The sequence below is a fragment of the Lactuca sativa genome, chromosome 1, assembly GCF_002870075.4.
Source record: "Lactuca sativa cultivar Salinas chromosome 1, Lsat_Salinas_v11, whole genome shotgun sequence".
Classification (NCBI taxonomy): Eukaryota; Viridiplantae; Streptophyta; class Magnoliopsida; order Asterales; family Asteraceae; genus Lactuca; species Lactuca sativa.
In genome coordinates this window covers 201,507,436-201,527,656 of record NC_056623.2, presented here as the reverse complement: position 1 = coordinate 201,527,656, position 20,221 = coordinate 201,507,436, and the positions used below count along the sequence as shown (strand labels likewise).

General features: G+C 34.5%; 1 protein-coding gene and 1 non-coding gene across 2 annotated transcripts; one reads left to right on the top strand and one right to left on the bottom strand.

Moving 5' to 3' along the window:
* Window positions 1–8,284: 8,284 nt before the first annotated feature.
* Window positions 8,285–8,358, top strand: TRNAI-UAU (transfer RNA isoleucine (anticodon UAU)). Its single transcript has one exon. It is a non-coding gene; the product is annotated as a tRNA-Ile (tRNA).
* A 2,520-nt stretch (window positions 8,359–10,878) lies between these two features.
* On the bottom strand, window positions 10,879–19,961 carry LOC111919865 (protein TONSOKU). The gene is made up of 19 exons (XM_023915427.2): window positions 19,573–19,961; window positions 18,545–19,342; window positions 18,243–18,419; window positions 17,883–17,974; window positions 17,482–17,580; window positions 16,792–17,243; window positions 16,193–16,239; window positions 15,871–16,116; window positions 15,192–15,327; window positions 14,980–15,099; window positions 14,688–14,788; window positions 14,457–14,580; window positions 13,423–13,535; window positions 13,078–13,189; window positions 12,307–12,411; window positions 12,151–12,217; window positions 11,969–12,089; window positions 11,694–11,867; window positions 10,879–11,598 (listed from the first exon to the last, which is right to left on the bottom strand). The coding sequence occupies exons 1-19, from the start codon at window positions 19,843–19,845 to the stop codon at window positions 10,963–10,965; spliced, it is 3,993 nt and encodes a 1,330-aa protein (XP_023771195.1). The 5' UTR covers window positions 19,846–19,961; the 3' UTR covers window positions 10,879–10,962.
* Window positions 19,962–20,221: the final 260 nt, after the last annotated feature.

Here is a 20,221-nt window from a genome sequence, read left to right as displayed (position 1 = left end):
AGAATGGAATTTTGGTCAACCCGGCCAAGATTGAGGCAATTATGCGATAGGAGGTGCCAAGGTCCCCATCCAAAATCAGGAGTTTTCTTGGCCTAGTAGGCTACTACTGAAGATTTATCAGAGATTTCTCCAAGACCGTCGTTCCTCTTACCAGATTGACTAGGAATGGCATCACTTTTTGGGGGGATCTGAGCAGCAGGCATCACTCGAGACTCTTCGCCAGAGATTGTGCGAAGCTCCAATGCTAGCCTTTCCGGAGGGAGTGGAGGACTTTGTAGTCTACTATGATGCATCTATATCGTGGATGGGTGTCGTATTGATGCAGAGGGGACACGTGATAGCATATGCATCGAGGAAGCTAAAGCCTCACGAGACAAGGTATCCTACCCATGATTTGGAGTTGGGGGCGGTGGTGTTTGCCCTTAATATTTGGCACCACTATCTTTATGGTGTTCGGTGTACCATATACACGGACCATAAGAGCTTGAAGTACCTCATGAATCAGCCCAACCTAAATATGAGACAGAGAAGGTGGTTGAATGTAGTGAAAGATTATGACTGTGAGATCTTGTATCACCCAGGAAAGGCCCAGGTGGAGGTCGTGAGACCGGAGATCGTGAGTCATAGAGTAGCGAGTGCTCCAATCCGAGACGTGTGTATGAGGATGACGGTGATGACTCCAGTCTTAGATACCATCCGAGAGGCCCAGGTGGAGGTCGTGAGACCGGAGAACCGCAAGAAGGGGCGGGTGATCGTATAGGTTTCTGAGTTTGAGACAGATAGTCGGGGGCTTATGACCTTCTGTAGGCGAATATGGGTGTCATATACATGTAGAGCTCAGCGTATATTGATAGAGGAGGAACATATATCGAGATTCTCAATCCATCTGGGGGCCACAGAGATATATTTGGATCTGAAGAGGGATTATTGGTGGCCCTGCATGAAGAGAGATGTGGCATGGGTAGTTAAGAGATGCTTGACATGTCGTCAGCTTAAGGCAGAGCATCAGCATCCACATGGCCTATTGCAGCCTCTAGAGATTCCCCAGTGGAAGTGGGAACAAATTTTCATGGATTTTATCACCAAAATACTGAGGACGGCACGAGGTGTCGATGGGATATGGGTGATTGTGGACCGGTTGATGAAGAATGCTCACTTTATGGCTATCGGTGAGAGCTCTTCTGTAGAGAAATTGGTCAAGATCTATGTAAGAGAGGTGGTGGTGTGGCATGGGGTACCGACATCGATAGTGTCAGATCGAGATGTGCGCTTTACTTCCAGGTTCTGGAAGAAGTTTTATGAGGAGTTGGGTACCCGATTGCACTTCAGTACCACATACCATCAACAGACAGACGGGCAGAGCGAGCGGACGATTTAGACACTCGAGGACATGCTACATGCTTGTGTTATGGACTTCGATGGAATTTGGGACACTTATTTTCCCTTGGCTGAGTTTTCATACAACAACAGCCATCATTCCAATATTGGTATGCCTCCCTTTGAGCTCTTATATAGGAGGAGGTGTCCGACGCCCATCTGTTAGGGAGAGGTGGGGCAGAGAGTGATGGGGGAACTAAGATAGTGCTCAAGTCAGTAGAGAAGATCCAACAGGTCAGACAGAGGTTTCTAACTACCCAAAGCCGTCAGAAGAGTTACGCAAACCGGCGACGATCCGAGCTAGAGTTCCAGGTCGGATATTTTTTCCTCCTGAAGGTATCCCCATGGAAAGGGGTGATTTGATTCAGGAAACAGGGAACGTTGGGTCCTAGATATATCAGTCCTTTCAGAGTGACTGCTCGAGTGGGGAAGGTAGTATATCGGTTAGAGTTGCCTGCAGAGTTGAGCCAGATTCATAACACCTTCCATGTGTCCCAGTTGAGGAAGTGTGTAGCCGATGAGACGGCAGTGGTCCCTTTAGATGACATTCAGGTTGATGATTTCCTGAAAAATATTGAGAGGTCGATAGCAATCTTGGATCGGAATGTGAAGGTCTTGAGGAATAAAGAGGTGCCCTTAGTTTAGGCTTAGTAGCATCATCGGAAGGGATCCGAGTAGACTTGGGAGCCGAAATATGAGATGCGAGAGCAGTACCCTGAGTTGTTTCCGGAGGATGACTTCGAGGGCGAAGTCTGATTCTATTGGGGGAGACTTGTAACATCCCAACTCCCAGGTATGACATTTAAATTATTTTATTCATTTTAAGAGGGCAACTCGACGAGTTGGAAGCACCAACTCGCCGGGTAAAGAATATTATGGCTGCGGGATTTTTAAAGTCTACTCAACGAGTCAAAGGACCCCGACTCGATGAGTAGGAGCTGAGTGAGGAAACCCAAATTTTTCGGGTTGTGTCCTATTTAAAGGACCTTAAGCCCTCATTTTCGCCACCCTTGTCACCTTAGAGCTCTGTGAGAAACCCTAGACCAGTTCCACTCGTTATGTGCGTATGTGTATGTATGAGAGAGTGAGAGAGAGAGAGAGAGAGAAAGAAAGAAAGACTAAATTAAGTGTTCTTGTGCATTTTTGGAAGCAGATTTGGAGAGAAACATAGATTGGATCGAAGAGGGACTGTGGGATCCAGTCTTCTTCATTGATTAGCTTCTGTTGGAGGTAAAAAGATACCATATTGACCATTTCTTTTGTTAGATCTTATTTTAGGGAGTTTTTAGGGTTTTCTTCCATCCATCATTTGTTATTGAGTCACTTGAGCATGTCATGAGATTGAAACCTCAGATCTGGATTATAGGAGGTCTTATGAGCCCAAAGATCCAAGATTTATTAAGCTAGAGACAAGCTTTTATGAATCTAACCCTTTATCGAGCTTGTTTTGGCATTTGAGCCCTAGATGCCATGCATGAATGTAAAGCTTGCAGCTTTACGTGATAAGCAAGCCTTAGAAGGCTAGATCCAGAGTATGAGACATCATTTCTACCTGAAAATGTCTGAATGAGGAAATGGTCCGAAGGGACTTGACGAGTCGGTGAGCTGATTCGATGAGTCGGATAGGGTTTTCCCCCGACGAGTTTGGACATGTGTAACTCGTCGAGTTGATGAGACAACTCGACGAGTTAAGTTGGATTTTCACGAAATTTCTGACGAAATGAGGGAACTTGATGAGTCACATAGATGCACTCGACGAGTTGGGTCAACATGGACTGTTGACTCAAGTGTTGACTTCTGTTGACTTTTAGGGTTTGGTCGAGACATGGATTGGAGACCATGGAGGGGTAAAATGGTCTTTTACCCTTCCCAAGGGTTAGAGAAAGATGTTAGCTTAACTTACTTAAGTTGAGGTGGTAAGTTTTAATTAGAGATGATTATGACGTGTAGGCGAGGATTAGACCATTTGAGGGCTACAACGATTACTTGCTTACTAACAATGTAAGTCTTCTCACTATACTTACCATGAGTGGTAACTTTGTGTGACCAGAGGGTCTTGTATGCTTATATTGAGTATTGTGATATCCTACATTATGTCTTTGTGATTTATGATGTGTATTATGCTAAGCTTTATTGAGTTAGGATCAGAGGGTCCAACCCGAGTTGTGGGAAAGAAGGGTCTTCACTAAGACACATTGATCGAAGGGTCATCATTGAGATATAGCCATGAGAGGCTAATAAGATGTGTGTGGTATTTTGGGGAACTCACTAAGCTATGTGTTTAATGTATTATGTGATATGTGTTTCAGGTACTTCTCATGATCATGTGAAGGCGCTGGCTTGATTGTACACACGAGATGGAGTTTATGTTTTGGGGATCCTGGATTTTATCAAACAATTTTATGAATTTGTGTTTTTGAAAATTTGATATTGTGGTCTTGAATTGTGATATTGAGAATTATGTGGTTTTGAAAATTAACATTTTGTTTGAAAATTTACGGTGTTATAATTCAACTCTATTCAGCTATTCGAATGGCTTTGTTTTCGTATTTTCGCTTATTGATTAAGAAGGCGCTTCGTTTTTTAGGAAAATACGCACTTTGTTGACAAATCCTTGAAACTAAAAAGAGAAGTGGGTAGATGTATAGTTGGCTTCGTTACCTGATTAACGAAGTGAAGAAGAAGAAAACACAAATTTTTAAATTGGTCCCTCAACTTTTAACGAAGTTGCAGAAAAGGTCCAACTTCGACATTGGAGTAAAAATTTGTGAAGATGGCAGAATTTCTATTTTAGTCCCTACAGTTTCGACATGTTGGTAGAAAATACACAACTTTGACATTGGGCTAATAAAGTTGAGAAATTGAAGAATTTACAAGTTTAGTCCCTACAATTTGTACGAATTTACACTTTATGCCCAGTTTCGCAAATGGGGTAGAGTTTCGCATCTTAAGTTGTTTTTGGTGCAACGGGGTCCCTGTAGAATTCAGAAAGTGTCAGCTCGATGATTGCTTTGATCTATTTTGGGCTTGCTTCGATTCCTCTCTTGGTTACCATATATCCGAGGAACTTGCGCAACTTCATCCCGAAGTGGCATTTGAGTGGATTTAACTTCATATTGTATTCGTCTAGGATGTCAAATGCTTCTTTATGATCCCTGAGATGATCTTCAGCTTTCATTGACTTCGACACCATGTCATCGATATAGACTTCCATGGTATCCCCCAACTTGTCTTTAAACATCCGATTCACCAATCTTTGATATGTTGCACCTGCATTTTTATGACCAAAAGGCGTTGCAGTGCCACAATATATACCTGTTGGTGTTATAAACAATGTATCTTCTTGGTCTGATGGTTCCATCTGGATTTGTTGGAATCCTGATGAAGCATCCATGAAGTTCAGGAGTTTGTGGCCAGTCGTTGCATCTATCATAGAGTCAGTATGTGGTAGTGGGAAAGGATCCTTAAGACAAGCCTTGTTAAGATCCGTGTAGTCTACACATACTCGCCATTTTCCGTTTTTATTTTGTACGACAACCACGTTAGCTAGCCACCTTGGGAACTTCACTTCCTTGATCATTCCTATCTTGAGGAGCTTCTTTACTTCTTCTTGGATGATCTGATTCCTTTCAGGTGCAAACTTCCTTCTCTTTTGATGTATTGGTCTGAAAGAAGGATCAATATTAAGTTTGTGAGTGATAATATTCTTGTTTATATATGTCATATCTTCGTGTTTCCATGTGAATGTCTTACTTCTGGTTCTTAGGAAATTCAATAGATCATGTTCGATCTGCTTAGGCATTGAGGATCCTATGAGGATTTTAGCTTTAGGATCATCGATGCCCAGGGGCACTTCCTTCACATCTTGTTCCTTCGTTTCCATGACATGTTGTGCCCCCTGCCTTAATTTCTATGCTTGTTGAGGTTTGGTCGTAGATTCCATAGAGGTCTTATAACATTCTTTCGACTCTTGTTGATCTCCCATGATCTTCACTGTTGCCCATGGAGTAGGCAATTTTACACACTGATGTTATGTTGATGGAACCGCTTTCTTCTCGTGGATCCATGGTCTACCTAGTATCACATTATAAGAATATATGGTGTCAATAACACAAAATTTTTGTATAGAGTTTACCCCTTGTATGTATATTGGTAGCTTTATTTCTCCAATCGTGTGTTTCGTTTCCCCGCTAAATCCTATAACGACTGAGGATCTATTGACTATCTTTGATTCTGGGATGTTTATCCTTTTTAGTGCATCTAGGAGTACGATATTGACCGAGGATCCTCCGTCAACAAGGAATATTCTGAAGAAATGATTGGCTATGTACAGTGTTATCACGAGTCTGTCATGGTGAGGATCCTGAATTCCTTCCCTGTCCGTCTTGTCAAATGTGATTTATTTTTCATTGCTACTCATGGTATTTTTTTTCGTGGTCCATCTTCCTTTTCTATTTTAGAGACCTTGGCGTGTCTTTTAGCCACAAATGTTAGATCCGCCTGAGATAACATTAATTATCTAAGCATCAGAGGGTGGGGATCCTCCTGTGACCATCCTGGCTGTTCTCCTTGGATTTTTCTCTTTTTCTCCTTAGGATCTCTTTGAGTGTCCCTTACTAAGGAGGTAGTTGATTTATTTTCTTAGGGCTATGCAGTCCTCTGTCATGTGGCCAAAGTCTTCGTGGTAAGCACACCATTTCGACTTGTATTTCCAAGTTGTGGAGTTGTTGTCCCTCTTTGGCCATCTCGCTTTGTCTCCAAGATCCTGCATAGCATGAATTATACCTGAAACATCCACATAAAAACAATATTCAATGATCTTAGGAAGCTCCTCTTCTTCTCCTTCATGTTCAAGGGCATTAACCATGTGACAATCCGGTTTGGAATAAGGCTTCGATTTGTAGGATCTTTGGGTCAAGGATTCGGCCTTCCTGTTAGGGTTCTCATATTGACTTGAGGGATTGTCCTCTTCAAGCCTTATGAACCTCAACGCTCGGCACCTGACTTCGTCCAATCTTTTGCATGGAGTCATCACAAGGTCTTTGTAGAAGGGTGAGTCCTTCCTTAGTCCCATCTTGAAGGCCTCTACAGCAGTAGCCATGCTGATGTTGGGGATGCTCAGAGCTTCCTTGCCAAACCTGTTAACGAAATCCCTAAGGTTCTGCTGCAAGAAAACTGGTTATTGAAAATATTGACTAAGTGTGCAAAAGAAGTAATAGAGTATGGGGGAATGTTTAGCAGTCATTTGAGAGTTGATCCTGTAAAGGTTAAGCCAAAGCCTTTACATAGGCAAGCTTCCTTCAAGTGCCCTGGGATGGGAATGATCTCCATCCTTTCTCGGTATTGCATTATATGCTCCTCAGGATCCGTAGTTCCATCGTATAGCTTCATGCTAGGAGTTTGGAAGCACGTAAGAATTTTGATATCGGCTATTACGGGAGTGAATCTTGAGATCTTGTGACTTGTTGGAGATGCTTATGGTATGGGTTGGACCACCCCGGGTACGCTTGAGATCATTTGTCTCAACGGTTGAAGTTCCTTGACGATGTTTGGGTTTATTCATGCATCAATGTTAGTATAGTTAGTATCAATAGTATTATTGTTTAAGAAGTTAATGAATCATTTTGAGAGCATTAGTTTTAGAGGGAGAAACTAGCAAACCCATTTGTACTCTTTCTAATTCAACTAATAAGAGCTTAAAAGATTTATTTACTCCAAGTGTTCATGATTTGTATGATGATTAACTAGATAGTTTCTTATTCCTCACATGTCATTATAATCAACACCACTACATTTAGGATTTAATCAGAAGCTAAGAGAAGCGGTGATTTTTGGAAGACGCGATGACACCAATCGTAATGTAATTGGCCTACCGAGTCGGGGAAACGGTGGTTCTGCTTATAGCATCACATGGAAAGGACATTGAAAAAAAAAATCCACCAATGAGATAAAAATATTTTTCCTAAGAGAACTTGAAATTTATTTTATTATATAATTGGATTTAGAATTGAAATCGCAAGATCTTCTTTGTATAAAAATTAATTAAACACTCTTTCGGCTTGAGTTTACGTATTGTTTTCAAATAATCAATTTGTTTTTAGTCTTTAAATAGTTACAAACTATTTGCCAACCATAAGCTCCATCGGTTCCATCTTTTCTTGCCACTTATTAAAAATCGAGTTTAGTTAATATTTTTTATGAACACATCAACGACTCCACTTTGCAATTAATGATCTCATTATATGCTATTTGAAGTTGATGGTTATTTGGTGGAAAGTGGACATATATATAAAGCTTGTTTATTGCAAATCGATTCGACCATTTGTCTTTTTTTTCAATATATTGAAACAAAATGATCATGTTTTTCCCTTCTTGTAGGTTTGGGGAGTTGAGTTTTTATTCTGGAGCAAACTGTTTTAAAAGCTGTATCAAGCAAAGTGACAAAATAAAAGAAAACGTGCATGGAAAATCAATACACGTTTATATCATTTGCATTTGATACTTTTGGTTTTTTTGCGCCAGAAGTTGTGGAGCTATTCAATAGAATCCAACGGGTCATGGTAATGTTATAACCCCTAGATTTATAGATGTTATTTTTAAAAAAAATAGTTTTGACAGGGTTATGGCATAGCTTGTTACTCGTTTACCCGCTACGTCTATGTAAATCTTTTTTCTGGAGCTTAAAAAAACAACCAATATATATCTTCTATTTTCCTTAAAAACTAGTTTGAAAAATAAATAAATAAATATAAAAAAAAAAAACCATATATATAATAACACGTTAGTACATAGACGGTAAAGTTAATATTTATAAATTGTATGTGGAGAGCGGGTGGCATGGCTTTTTACGTAATGACTCATTTCTCTTCTTTTTTAAATAATTAGTTGTATCAAAACATCGCAAATTGGTCCCGTAGCTCAGTTGGTTAGAGCGTTGGTCTTATGAGCCGAAGGTCGCGGGTTCGAGCCCCGCCGGGACCAGTGTTGGTTTTCAAATTTTCTCTCTAATTATTTTTCCTTTTTAAAAAAAACACATGAGTTCTTGTTGCAATCAGCCTGTACATTATGCTATATTTAATCTATCTTAAGTTTTGATTTATGGCCTTTTTGTTTGATTTGTTGATTTCTTTTAACAAGCGAGACATAACGTCTTTAAAAAATCTATCTTTATTAGGCTTTTGATCACGGAAAAACCAAAGTAATTATTATAATACATGGGATATATACAGTAAAGTTCCAATATTTTCATCGATTTGACAAGAAAGTCCTAAACTTTATTTTTTTGACAGTAAAGTCCAAATTACCGGCAATTTTTGACACTTTTACCATTTTTTCCTGGTTATCCGGTAATTAGGATTTTTTTGTCAAAAAAATAAAGTTTAGGACTTTCTTGTCAAATCGTCAATTAGGACTTTACTGTTAAAAAAATAAAGTTTAGGACTTTTTTGTCAAATCGTTGAAAATATTGGGACTTTAGTGTATATATAACTTTTTTTGGTTAGAAATTTAATAGTATGATACTCTTTAAGCATAAGAGTTATTGAAACCTTCACTAATCTGCTAGATCGTATTGAAATCCTTAACGTTTTGCTTCTTGTTAAATTGTTTTTTTAATCTCAAGAAACCGACATTGAAAAAAAATTGAGATAATCAAGAAAGAAAGAAAGAAAGAACCAGGGTAGTATTGACTTTTTGCAACTCCAAAAATGGAGAAATAAGAAACCAAAAAAAACGAAATTGTCATTCTTTCCTTTTTCCACATTCACACCCTTTTGACTAGACATGTGTTGTTTGTGTTTTTATAAAGCCAGGGCAATTTGGTTTTTTTAGATAATAACCACATCAAAGCGAACTTTTTGATTTTTATCGAGACTTGCAACATCCGCACAATGAATTGTATATGAGGTGGAAGTAGAAACAAGATTCGTCATATTCCATCAAATCGCTACTTTATACCAAATCAAGAAACAGCATCACAAACATTAAAAGTAATAATCAATGGATTATGTACTTGTATTGTACATCATTATTTTTTATTCCAAATTGAGTGTAGTATGAATTCGATCCAAGAGCACATGCTAACTCATGATGTTTAATTTTAGTTCCAATATGTAGAATTATTTTCGATCTTCAAAGATTTGAGATTTGATGTACTTTCTCGCTATAGAAACATAATAAAAACCTTGCGTATTAAGATCTCAATAACACATATCTAGTTGATTATTATACAACCTCACCTCTCGAACAACTTATTTTAGATCTTCCCATTGTGAAATTCCAACTCCTACACTTGAAGATCAATACCTGCTCTCTAATAAAACAACTCTTATTGAGTTTCAATGAGTAAATTCTATAAAAACTAGTTTTAAACATAGAATGTTATCATATAAATAGCTTTTTAGGGAATAGTTGTCCCTCGGATGCCCTAGAATGTTCTCATATAAATAGCTTTTTAGGGAATAGTTTTTTTTTTCTATTGTCTAAATTGTTCTTCCTCAAGTTATCATAATACAACAATGTTCTTATTCATATTGTTATTTTTTTTGTTCATATTTACTGTTTTTTTTTTATATATTTTGTCATTTAAATTATACACTAAACTAGCTTATTGTTTGAGTTTGATAATCAACACCACAATTGGTACTAGAGCAAAGTGGTTGTTTTTTCACAACACTAGCATTATCATTGGAAGAAAACCCATTTTCTTACATTTCTAAGTAGAAAAGTGAAACACCCCTATACTCACTTAAAAAAAAATAAGTTCAAATAGCATTATCTTTTCAAAACATTAAACTTTTTAGAAATTATTGTTGCCAAATTTGTTCCAAAAATTCAAATCATAGTTTCAAGTTCAAGAGTTTTAAGTACGAGGGTATTTAACAAAAATATAATAATTAAACTTAAGAATGAACCACTACATAGTTGTGGTCTTTTAAATATCTAGTTTTTTTTCTAAAAACAGAATGTCCGTTCGAATTGTACTTATTTTTTTCCATTTGCAACGCCCTATTCTAGACTTGTTTGTTATTTTATTTATAAAAAATAAAAAAAAATAAAAAAATTGTTATCATCTTTAAGTCCAAATAAATTATTCTTATTTTAGTCGATCTCTTCTAAAAATTAACATCATATTTTAATTAACAAATTAAGTATTATTATTTCAAAAGTCTATTGAGATTTAATATTTAAAAGATAAGACGAAAATGTTTGTTTCAAATAAATATATTTCAAGATATTGATCAATCCTCTCTATTCTGAAAAATTATAAATATTACATCTATAATGATAATGATGTACAACAATGTGGTAAATGATGTTTTATCTTTTCTTTATGAATTTATATTATAAAACGGATTTTAGATTAAACACACGATCACAATTCATTTTAAAACATAAAATATATCAATTTAATACCAAAAAAAACTACCAACCTATACAACAAGGTTTTACTTTTTCTCTTTATACTTATTTCCTTTAAAAAAGAACTTGAAACGCATAAGCTTAGAAAAATGTAAAACATTGTTATATACACAAACATCTAACCCAATTTCACACATTTAATTATATATAAAAACATCTAAATAATCAAAACCTTTTGCAACATGTTTCATTGTTGCAACATTGATACGGATCAACCGAAAAATGAAGTATACTCCCCTCAACATGCTTTTTGGTCAAACCACCCCTCGAATCCGTTGACCAACCACCATACAACGTATCTCCCGCCTCCTCCAACCCATTCCCACTTAGATCAAGCACCCGAACCCCTTTCGCCATTGAAACCGCATACCAAAGCGCTTGAACAAACATTGACTTTGACTTTGACTTTGACTTCAACAGATCATTTTCACACAAACTCACGCAACTCCCATCATGACTCGACGGCATTGACCGTGAGGAACTCGTGTTGACTTTGACTTTGACTTTCGGTTCGTCTGATTCGTCTTCGCTATCTGCGACTTCGAGATCGGTGAAATCGGCGTTGACCGAGAAGAGCTCGTGTTGACTTTTGTTGACTTTTTCGTGGTCCGGTTTGACCGTGGAATCGGGATCTTGTAAGGCGTTTTCGGATAAGTTGAGTTCCTCTATGGAGGATGTGTTGTGGGATAAAGCTTGAAGAATAGTGAGTATGCCAACAAGGCCGAGTTGACATTTGGTTAAATTAACTACTTTTAAGCAACAATTCGGGTTCTTGAGTACTGATGCTAAAGCAGTTGCACCCTATATTCATTATTTATGTAAAGAATTGTTTAAACGAAATTGATAAGTTTTTTTTTTCAATTATAAGATTATAAAGTTGTTTAGTGAAATCTAACCTCTTGCATGAGAGGATTATGTGCGAGATTTAACTCAAGAACACCATTGATCCAAGAAGGATTAGTTTGGAGTTTGATGACGTAATCTGATGTCAGCAAACAACATGATAAATCAAGCTTTATTAATTCTCGATTCTCGTTATTCCATGAATCCATCAATTCTATAGCTCTCTCCTTCATCAATTAAATATATAATATGTTAATAAGAAAGAAATGAAAGTAGGATGATATTTTTTAAATAAATAAATTTTTTAAAAAAAAAAAAGATGTCTTACAGATCCAATACTTGTATCTCCAATCATCAAATCAGACAAGCCTGATGTTTTAACAAGCTTACAAAGGCTATCAACTGCGTTCTTGTTTAGCTTTATGCCATTTAAATTTAGCTGAGAGAAACTGCAAAAATAAATAAATAAATTTATCTGAAAAAGGAAAAAAGAAAAGAAAGAGGGCCCACCTATTAAGAGTGGAAAGTTTGTCCAACAGATTTACTATGGCATTTCCAGATATGGAGGTGTTGTAGCCTGTTATTCAATGGTAGAAATTTGGATATATGAATATATGAACATAAACATGAAATAAATTATTATTAATAAATATAAAATTCAAGTACCTATGAATAATTCTGAGAGAATCAAACTGGAATCAAGGGAATCAGTAACTTTTTGAATTGTTCTTGATGTTATAGAACATTGCTGTATATTTAAGCTGTAAAGAGCTGAAAAGTAAAAGATTATGTTACATAATTGATGGAAATAACAGCATACTTTAATTGATTTGTTTATTATGATTGGATACATTTTTCAAAATATAATTTCCTAATAATAATAATAATAAAATAAGTAGTATGCTATAATTGGATAGATTTTTGGGTTAATCTCGTAAAAAGCCTTATATTTTGTGTTTTTTCCAAAATAAACCTCAAATTTATTTTTTGTTCGAAAAAGACCTTGTACTTTTTGACTTTTTCCAATCTGGCTCTTTGTCATTTTTTCCAAAAAAAAAAAAAAAGGTTAATCTCATAAAAGACCTTATATTTTGTGTTTTTTCCTCAAATTTATTTTTTGTCTGAAAAAGTCCTTGTATTTTTTCACTGCCTTTTTAGTCATTTTCTTCGAAAAAAATTTGTAAAATGTGAGGATTTTTCCTAAAAAAAACTTGAGGGATTATTTGGAAGCAGTTAGAAAGTTGAGGGTTTTTTCGGGAAAAAAAGGACAAAGTTGAGGGGGTTTTTTCTAAAAAAAATACAAGGTCTTTTTCAGGAAAAAAATAAAGTTGAATAAAAGCTCGAATACCATGAAAAAAAAAATTCGATTTTCATTTAATGATATTTATCATGCTGTGAAAATGATAATTTTAATAAATATTAAAATAAATATCTCACCTTTGCAATTTTGTAAGATTGTAGAAAGGTAAGAAGCACATCCATCTGTTAATCGATTCCCAGATATATTAAGCACTTCCAAGCGTGACAATAGCACAGGGCATTCACAAATCTGTAAGTTTTTAAAATAAGTCAGCTTTTACTATTACAGGGGCATTTTTGTCTCATTTACCAAAATTTGGATCACATTTGATCTCTAATGGGTTAAATGGGTAGGATCTAAAAACATAGCCAAATGTATTAATATGCTTATATCCTCCTAAAAGTTAGATTATTATTTTTGTCATCATATTTAATACACTAATTATTCATAAATAAAATTAAAATTAAAAGGGATGAATAAACCTGGAATAGGGCAGTTGGACCAAAGCGATTGCAGTGTAAATCCAAAACCAAACCACCATACTTTTGACTTGATGACATAAATACTTGTTTTAGTTTCTCCATACTTTCATTTCCTTATAATATATAAAAAAAAATGTATAATAAAGAAATTTGTAGTACTATGAAGTGATAAATACAAAAGAAATAGCAATATATTTTCATTTATTTGTGTATTCCAGCATTCTACTTTCATTTCTTTCTATTAAAGCATTGTACTTATAGTCTTTTTCTTATCAAGGTATTGTAGTTTAAAATTTCATTGTAATTTTGTTTTTTTTTTAATTAGGACATTATCATTTAGGGTTAATGTCATAAGAGAACTTATATTTTGTGTTTTTTTTTTCCGGATTAAACCTCAGCTTTATTTTATTTTCATGAAGAAGACCTTGCACTTTTTAAGTTTTTCCGATCTGACCCTTTTAGTCATTTTTCTCCAAAAAAAGTTGTAAACTGTGAGGGTTTTTCAGGGAAAACAAAAAAAAAAAGTTGAGGAATTATTTGGAAGGGTTAATCTCAAAAAAGACCTAATATTTTTTTTTCCAGATTAAACCTCAAATATAATTTTTGCCTGAAAAAAACCTTGTATATTTTTTATTTTTTCCAAAAAAGCTCTCAACTTTGTATTTTTTCCCAAAAATAAACCCTCAACCTTCTAAACGCTTCCAAATAAACCCTCCACTTTTTTAGTTTTTCTTGAAAAAACCCTCACATTTTACAATTTTTTTTGGAAAAAAAATGACTAAAAGGGCCAGATCGGAAAAAATGTAAAAAAAAAATGTAAGGTCTTTTTCAGGAAAAAAAATAAAGTTGAGGTTTAATCCCTAAAAAACACAAAATACAAGGTCTTTTTTGAGATTAACCCTATTTGGAAACATTTAGAAGGTTGGAGGTTTTTTTCGGAAAAAATACAAGGTCTTTTTCATGAAAAATTATTTTTCAGGCATAATTTATAAATTTTTTTAAAATAAAATAAAAAAAAAAAAAAGTATTATTACCTAACAAATTGTGGGAAAGATTTAGCAGTGCAATTGTCTTATGTGAATTTAAGGCATTTAACAATGGAGCTGCTGATATATCTTGCAATTCACAATCAGAGACAACAATCTCATCCTCTGATACCTGAAATTCAACATCTTTGTTACAAATTATAAAACTTATTTTATTTTTCTATAAAATTGCCAACATTTTTTTTAAGGTAATATAAAATGATCAACTTTTAGTTTTACCTCTAAATTATACAGCTTCTTAAGTAATTTCAGATTTGGAGGTTCAGATAGATCACTACAACAGTCAACATAAAGTTTGACCAAGCGCTTAGGTACCCAACCTACAAAAAAGGGCAAATTTGTAAATAGTTAGGACTTAATTGGAAAGTCTCATTAAGTGTTGTGTATAAGGATAAAATGATGTAAAGAAAGAAAGTATTGAGAACATGAAGGCGTAATTGGGGAAATGGAAGAGGAAATTAGATGAGGGCAAATTCGTAAATAGTTAAAGATTTAAATCAAGAAAACATACGATCAATAGAGGCTTCAATCCAGCATTTTCCAGACATGTAATCCTTTGGAATATTCAATGAATCCAAAGATTCTAAAACTTCTCCCCCACATTTGAGATGTTTAATCATTGGCAAAAGTCCTACAATGATATAATATATTAATATTGACATTTTTTTTTATAAAGAATGAAAAAAGGAATTTAAATTTTAAAGAACAAATGAGAATATGTACCTTTAGACCTATTCTCCTTTATGAGTTTTAAAAAGTATAAACATGCGACTTCAACCTTCATATTTTCAATGCTTAGTTTACATGAGCTTGATTCTATGTGCACAAAATCATCCTCAACTTTGAATATCATATGTTTCTACAAACAAAAAAAAAATCAAGCATTATAATTCCATCCCTTTGACACCTATTGAGTAAATGACCATTTTACCCTTACATTCCAACAAACAGTTTTCACACTAAGACAGATTTTTTGTTTAACCCATTTAGCTCATTAAGTCAAAAAGAAGATATTCTATTTCTATTATATTTAGAGGGTGTTTGGGATTTCATTTTGAAGTTAAAAAGGACTTTATTGACTTATGAAGGTGGGAAAAGGAGTTTTTAAATAGTTGCAAAAGTCAATAAGTTAAAAAGTGTTTGGCTTAATTTTGTCTTTTTATATCTACTTTGTAAACCTAATAAGTCATAAGTTGTTTCAAGAAGTAAGAAATTGTGGCTTTTGAAATCTTCTTTTCAAAGACTAAACAAAAAGTTGTTTTTTCTATACCCAAACACTTGTTTTAACTTATCGACTTTTCAAGAAGTCAATAAGTGAAAAAGTCAATTTGAGTATTTAGTATTTAATACTAGAGATAATGAAATATGAAGATGAGTATGAGAAAACATCATATACACTCACACAATTATGATCATCACAAGCATCAAAAAATGGGCCAGAAGGACCATTTTTTTGGCAGATATTTTCAGAAACTCCAGAATCACATCTGACACCATTAACACCAAAATGGGAATCATTGAAAGATTCATTTCCCTTTGAGCATCTGAAAGTTTGTGTAGCTACTTTTGAACTTTTTCCTTTATGGGAAGAAGTGCTTTCTTCAAGATTTACACTGATTGCACACTTTGAAGCAACTGGTGACATATCCTGACAAAAATCAACCAAAAACACTTGTCAACAAAAAACACCACAAGAAATAGCAATTGATCAAAGAATTCTTTACCTGATATTCATGAACATGATGACTACTTAGATCCTGTCCACTTTTGACTGAAATTGATCAAACAAAGTTAGTTTTTTTGCACTAAATGTCTAGTGATATAAACATTTATAGGAAACATTCTTTCGTTGATTTGTTAATCAATTATCATACCATCTTACTTTCATTTCTTCCTGTTATAGCAGTGTAATAAAGATACATTTTTATAAAATAATATGTCCTGATAAAAAAAAATTCAAGTACAATACTATAATCGGGTAGATTTTTTATAAGCACAATGCTGTAGTAAGAATATAAGATGAAAAGCAGGGTGTCTTACTCTTAATATACAAACAAGGGTTAAATGCAAGGAATAGCAATATACGTTTGTTGATTTGTTTCTTCCTATTACAATTTACAACATTGTCCTTCAAAATATCTAATTATAACAAAATACATATAAACTATAGATTTTCCAAAGTATAAATAAAAAGTGCAACTGAAAGTACAATTAGATTATTTAAAGTAAATGTCTTGATAAAAATGAAACAACAAATAGCTAAAAGGATATTGCTATTTCTTGCATTTAGATTTTAGCCCAAGATAAATCAAAAGTAACTCACATTCATTAGAAGTGGCAACATGTTCTTCTGGATACTCATGTATTCTTCTTTGGGGACACCCCACTTCCTTATTTTCATCTTCATCATCAGAAAGAACTAATCGACCCCGTTTTCGATTCAATGTTTGACTACATGTTGACTTTCTTGGTGAGGCTTCTAGTGATTTGGTAGAAGCAGAATGTTTTGTTACTTTGGAACCTTTTGATTTAGATTGATGTTGACTTGAACGAAGAAAAGAGACCAAAGGGACCTCATCATCTGATAAATCCTCAACTCCATATGATTTTGATGTGTTTAATTTTGGTGAATAGTTCATATCAGAATCAGACTTCATTAATGATATATCATCATCTCCTTCTGTATCAGTCTCAGAGCAACAGTCTTTTGGAATGTTTAATGGCTCAAGATCATTGTTTGAGTTCTTTAATTCGTCTATTTGTAACTGCAGCCTCCTACAATGGAGCAAATAGCTCAGATTTTTTTATCTTTTTTAATTTTTCAGTTTTGAAAAGACAGAAATAATGAAATTTAATACATGGAGTTGTTCAAGTCGAAATCCATGAAAGAATGAAGAAGATAGTTGTTGAGTTTTGCAATAATTAATCAAGAAAGGAAATTATATGTTATTAAAATGACCTAATTAAAATAAGGTTTGTATGTTTTAAAACAAAAATTTTTAACTATAATTACCTGGCCTCTTCAGCATTATCAAATCTGATCATGTAACTATAATGCATGTTCTCAAGTGCAGACAGCTGGACAGAAATTAGGTTAGCTTGAAGAGCAATGCTGCAAGAAAAAAGAATAGTTTTTTATATCATCTTTTTGTATTGTGAACTTATTCAAAATGTGGTGACCATAAAAAGGTCTTTTTTTTAAGAAAAAAAGTAAAATGGTTTAACCACTAGAAAATTGGTTAAGTGGCTAAATCAATAGAATGTTGAAAGTACAAGTGTTTTTCTGCAATTTGCCCTTGTTTTAATGAAATGTTTAACATATGTTGAATATGGAATTATTTTATTTAAAATTATCAAGAGTCATGTAGTTTATCAACATTAATATCAGTGAAAAATAAGAATGAAAACACTTGCCTGTATCCTTCACTGAATGCATCCAAAGCATTTGCCCATTTTCCAACTGAGTCCAAAACATCACCAAGATTGATCTTTGCTAATGCTTGTCCCTAATAACATCAAAATACAAAACAATTCACTGCTATAGTTGACCTAATAATAAACAAAATGAAAGTATAATTCAATAACTGAAGACTTTTTTCAAAGTTCAATGTGTTCATAAGAACAAAAATCAAAAGTAAAAAGTCATAGAAACTATCGAGAGTAGAATCCTATAAATAATACATAAATAAACTCTTTGATACTTTTTATATCTTTTGTGCACAAGTGTTTATGTCTTGATAAATCAGATTCATAGAATAAGTTGAGCATATATACCTCCATGTTGCCAATTGACTTGTATGTTTCCCAACTTTTAGAGTACCATTTTTGGGCTTTATTAAAGTTCCTCAGCTTTTGATAAGACTCTCCAATAACTAGATAGGAATCACCTAACTTTTCTTTGTCACAAAGTTCATTTGCTACTTTTTTCTTCTTTTTGGCAAACTCACAATGCTATCACAAAAACCCAAAATCAAGAACATAATACAGAATACTCAACAAATGAAGCATTAGTGGAGTGACTTAAAACTTGAATCTTGTTGTCAAAGAATTAAGCAAAGATTTTAGTGATTTCATACCTTCTTCCATGCAAAAATTATGCTTGATTTCTCAATAAGGCAATCAAGAGATGCATTTTGTTGTAACAGGCACTTCCTTTCACCTGATGTACCTCTAGCTAACACCATGTTTCTTGTCAACTTCTTGAGATTCTGTTCTTCAGTCTTTAAATCCTCCATTACCTTCGTTGCTTCTTTTACTATTTCTATATTCTGGTCAACTTGATTAGCCAAAGCATGTTCATCATCCATAGATTTTGCTAACTTCATTGCCTTTTGATAACAAAGAGTTGCTTCTTCATATTTCTGTACCCTGTAATGTAATTCACCAAGGTTTATATATCCCTTTGCTTCCCCTTGACAATGACCAATATTCTTACAAATCACAATATCCTTCTCAATGTGCTTTCTAGCTTTGTCCCATTTCCTCAATTCCATGTAAACATTACCAAGGTTGTGATGGAGCCTTGTGCGTCCATCATCATTCTCAACCACCTCTTCTTCATCACAAATCTGTAATCCCTTTGTGAGAATCTTTTCTGCTTCTTCCAAGTTATCAAGATCCATTTCAACCATTCCTATGTTATTGTGGGCATCAATGTATTCTTTTAGAAAGGTATACTTGTTGGATTGTGGATTCTCCTTGAGAGTTTGAGCAAGTTTCATGGCAGAAATGAAATACTTTTTGGCATTTCGGAGAGAGGTATGATCATTATCAGATTTTAAGAACATTTCATAGTATGTTCGACCAAGTTGGGTGGTTGCTCGTTGTTGCTCAATCACGTCATTCGAATCCTTTGCAAGCTCCAAATGTTTTTTCTGTCAACAGAACACCCATGGGATACAAAGTCATGAAAATGAGGAAGTGTTAATTTACAACTAGGGTTAATCGTAGTTTTGGTCCCACGCGATTGTGATCTATTCAATAATCCAGCTAAACATGAAATTCAGACCCAAAACAACTAATTGATTCCACAAACTTGCAAATGGAAACTAGAATACTAAAAACATGAGTAAATTGAAATGAAGTTGTAGATTATGTGAAGCACCTGGTAAATTAGGGCATCTTTGAAATGCTGAAGACGAAGATAGACTTCACCAAGAGCTTGACATGTGGGGAGCAACTGTTTCTCCGGCAGATACTTGATTGAAACCTCGTAATCGAGTCGAAACCAACGCAAAGCCTCGACGTACTCTCCTCTGTTCTTGAAAATATCTCCGATTACATTTGCCCATCTTGCCTCTTCCTGCCGATTCCCTTCTTCGGATGCGTTCCTGTATGCTCGCTTCGCTGTGCTCAGCTGAGCGTCTTCTTTCTTCATGATCGCAAAGAAGCTAACAGAGAATTTGATTGATTATCATTTTCACGCTAGCGTTCTTGGTGCTTTTCGTATATCATTTGGGTTTTCCCGCCAAAACAATATTGCCCAAATTTGGTAAACAATTTTAGGAAGAATCTCGTGAAATTGAAATGAACTAGGCCCGTTTGATAGATCTACCGACCGGAAAAATTGTTTGATTTGCATAAAAGGACCGGTCTTTTTTAGTAAGACATGTCTTTCCCAAAAAAACCCCAAAATCATATTTTTCTGGCTGAATGCGCCGGAAAGACAATTACACACCAAATCACGCATCTTTCTTTCTTTATTGGATTATTAATTTTTTTAAATAATTTTTTTTAAATTTATTTTTTATTGA

What these genes read in the sequence shown, in the direction of transcription:
- LOC111919865 (XM_023915427.2), bottom strand. Translation starts at nt 19,845, where the DNA reads ATGAAGAAAGAAGACGCTCAGCTGAGCACAGCGAAGCGAGCATACAGG. An exon ending in GATAATGCTGAAGAGGCCAG is followed by an intron (nt 17,244 to 17,481) that starts GTAATTATAGTT and finishes GCTCCATTGTAG; the next exon opens with GAGGCTGCAGTTACAAATAG. An exon ending in TCTCTCAGAATTATTCATAG is followed by an intron (nt 12,218 to 12,306) that starts GTACTTGAATTT and finishes ATTGAATAACAG; the next exon opens with GCTACAACACCTCCATATCT.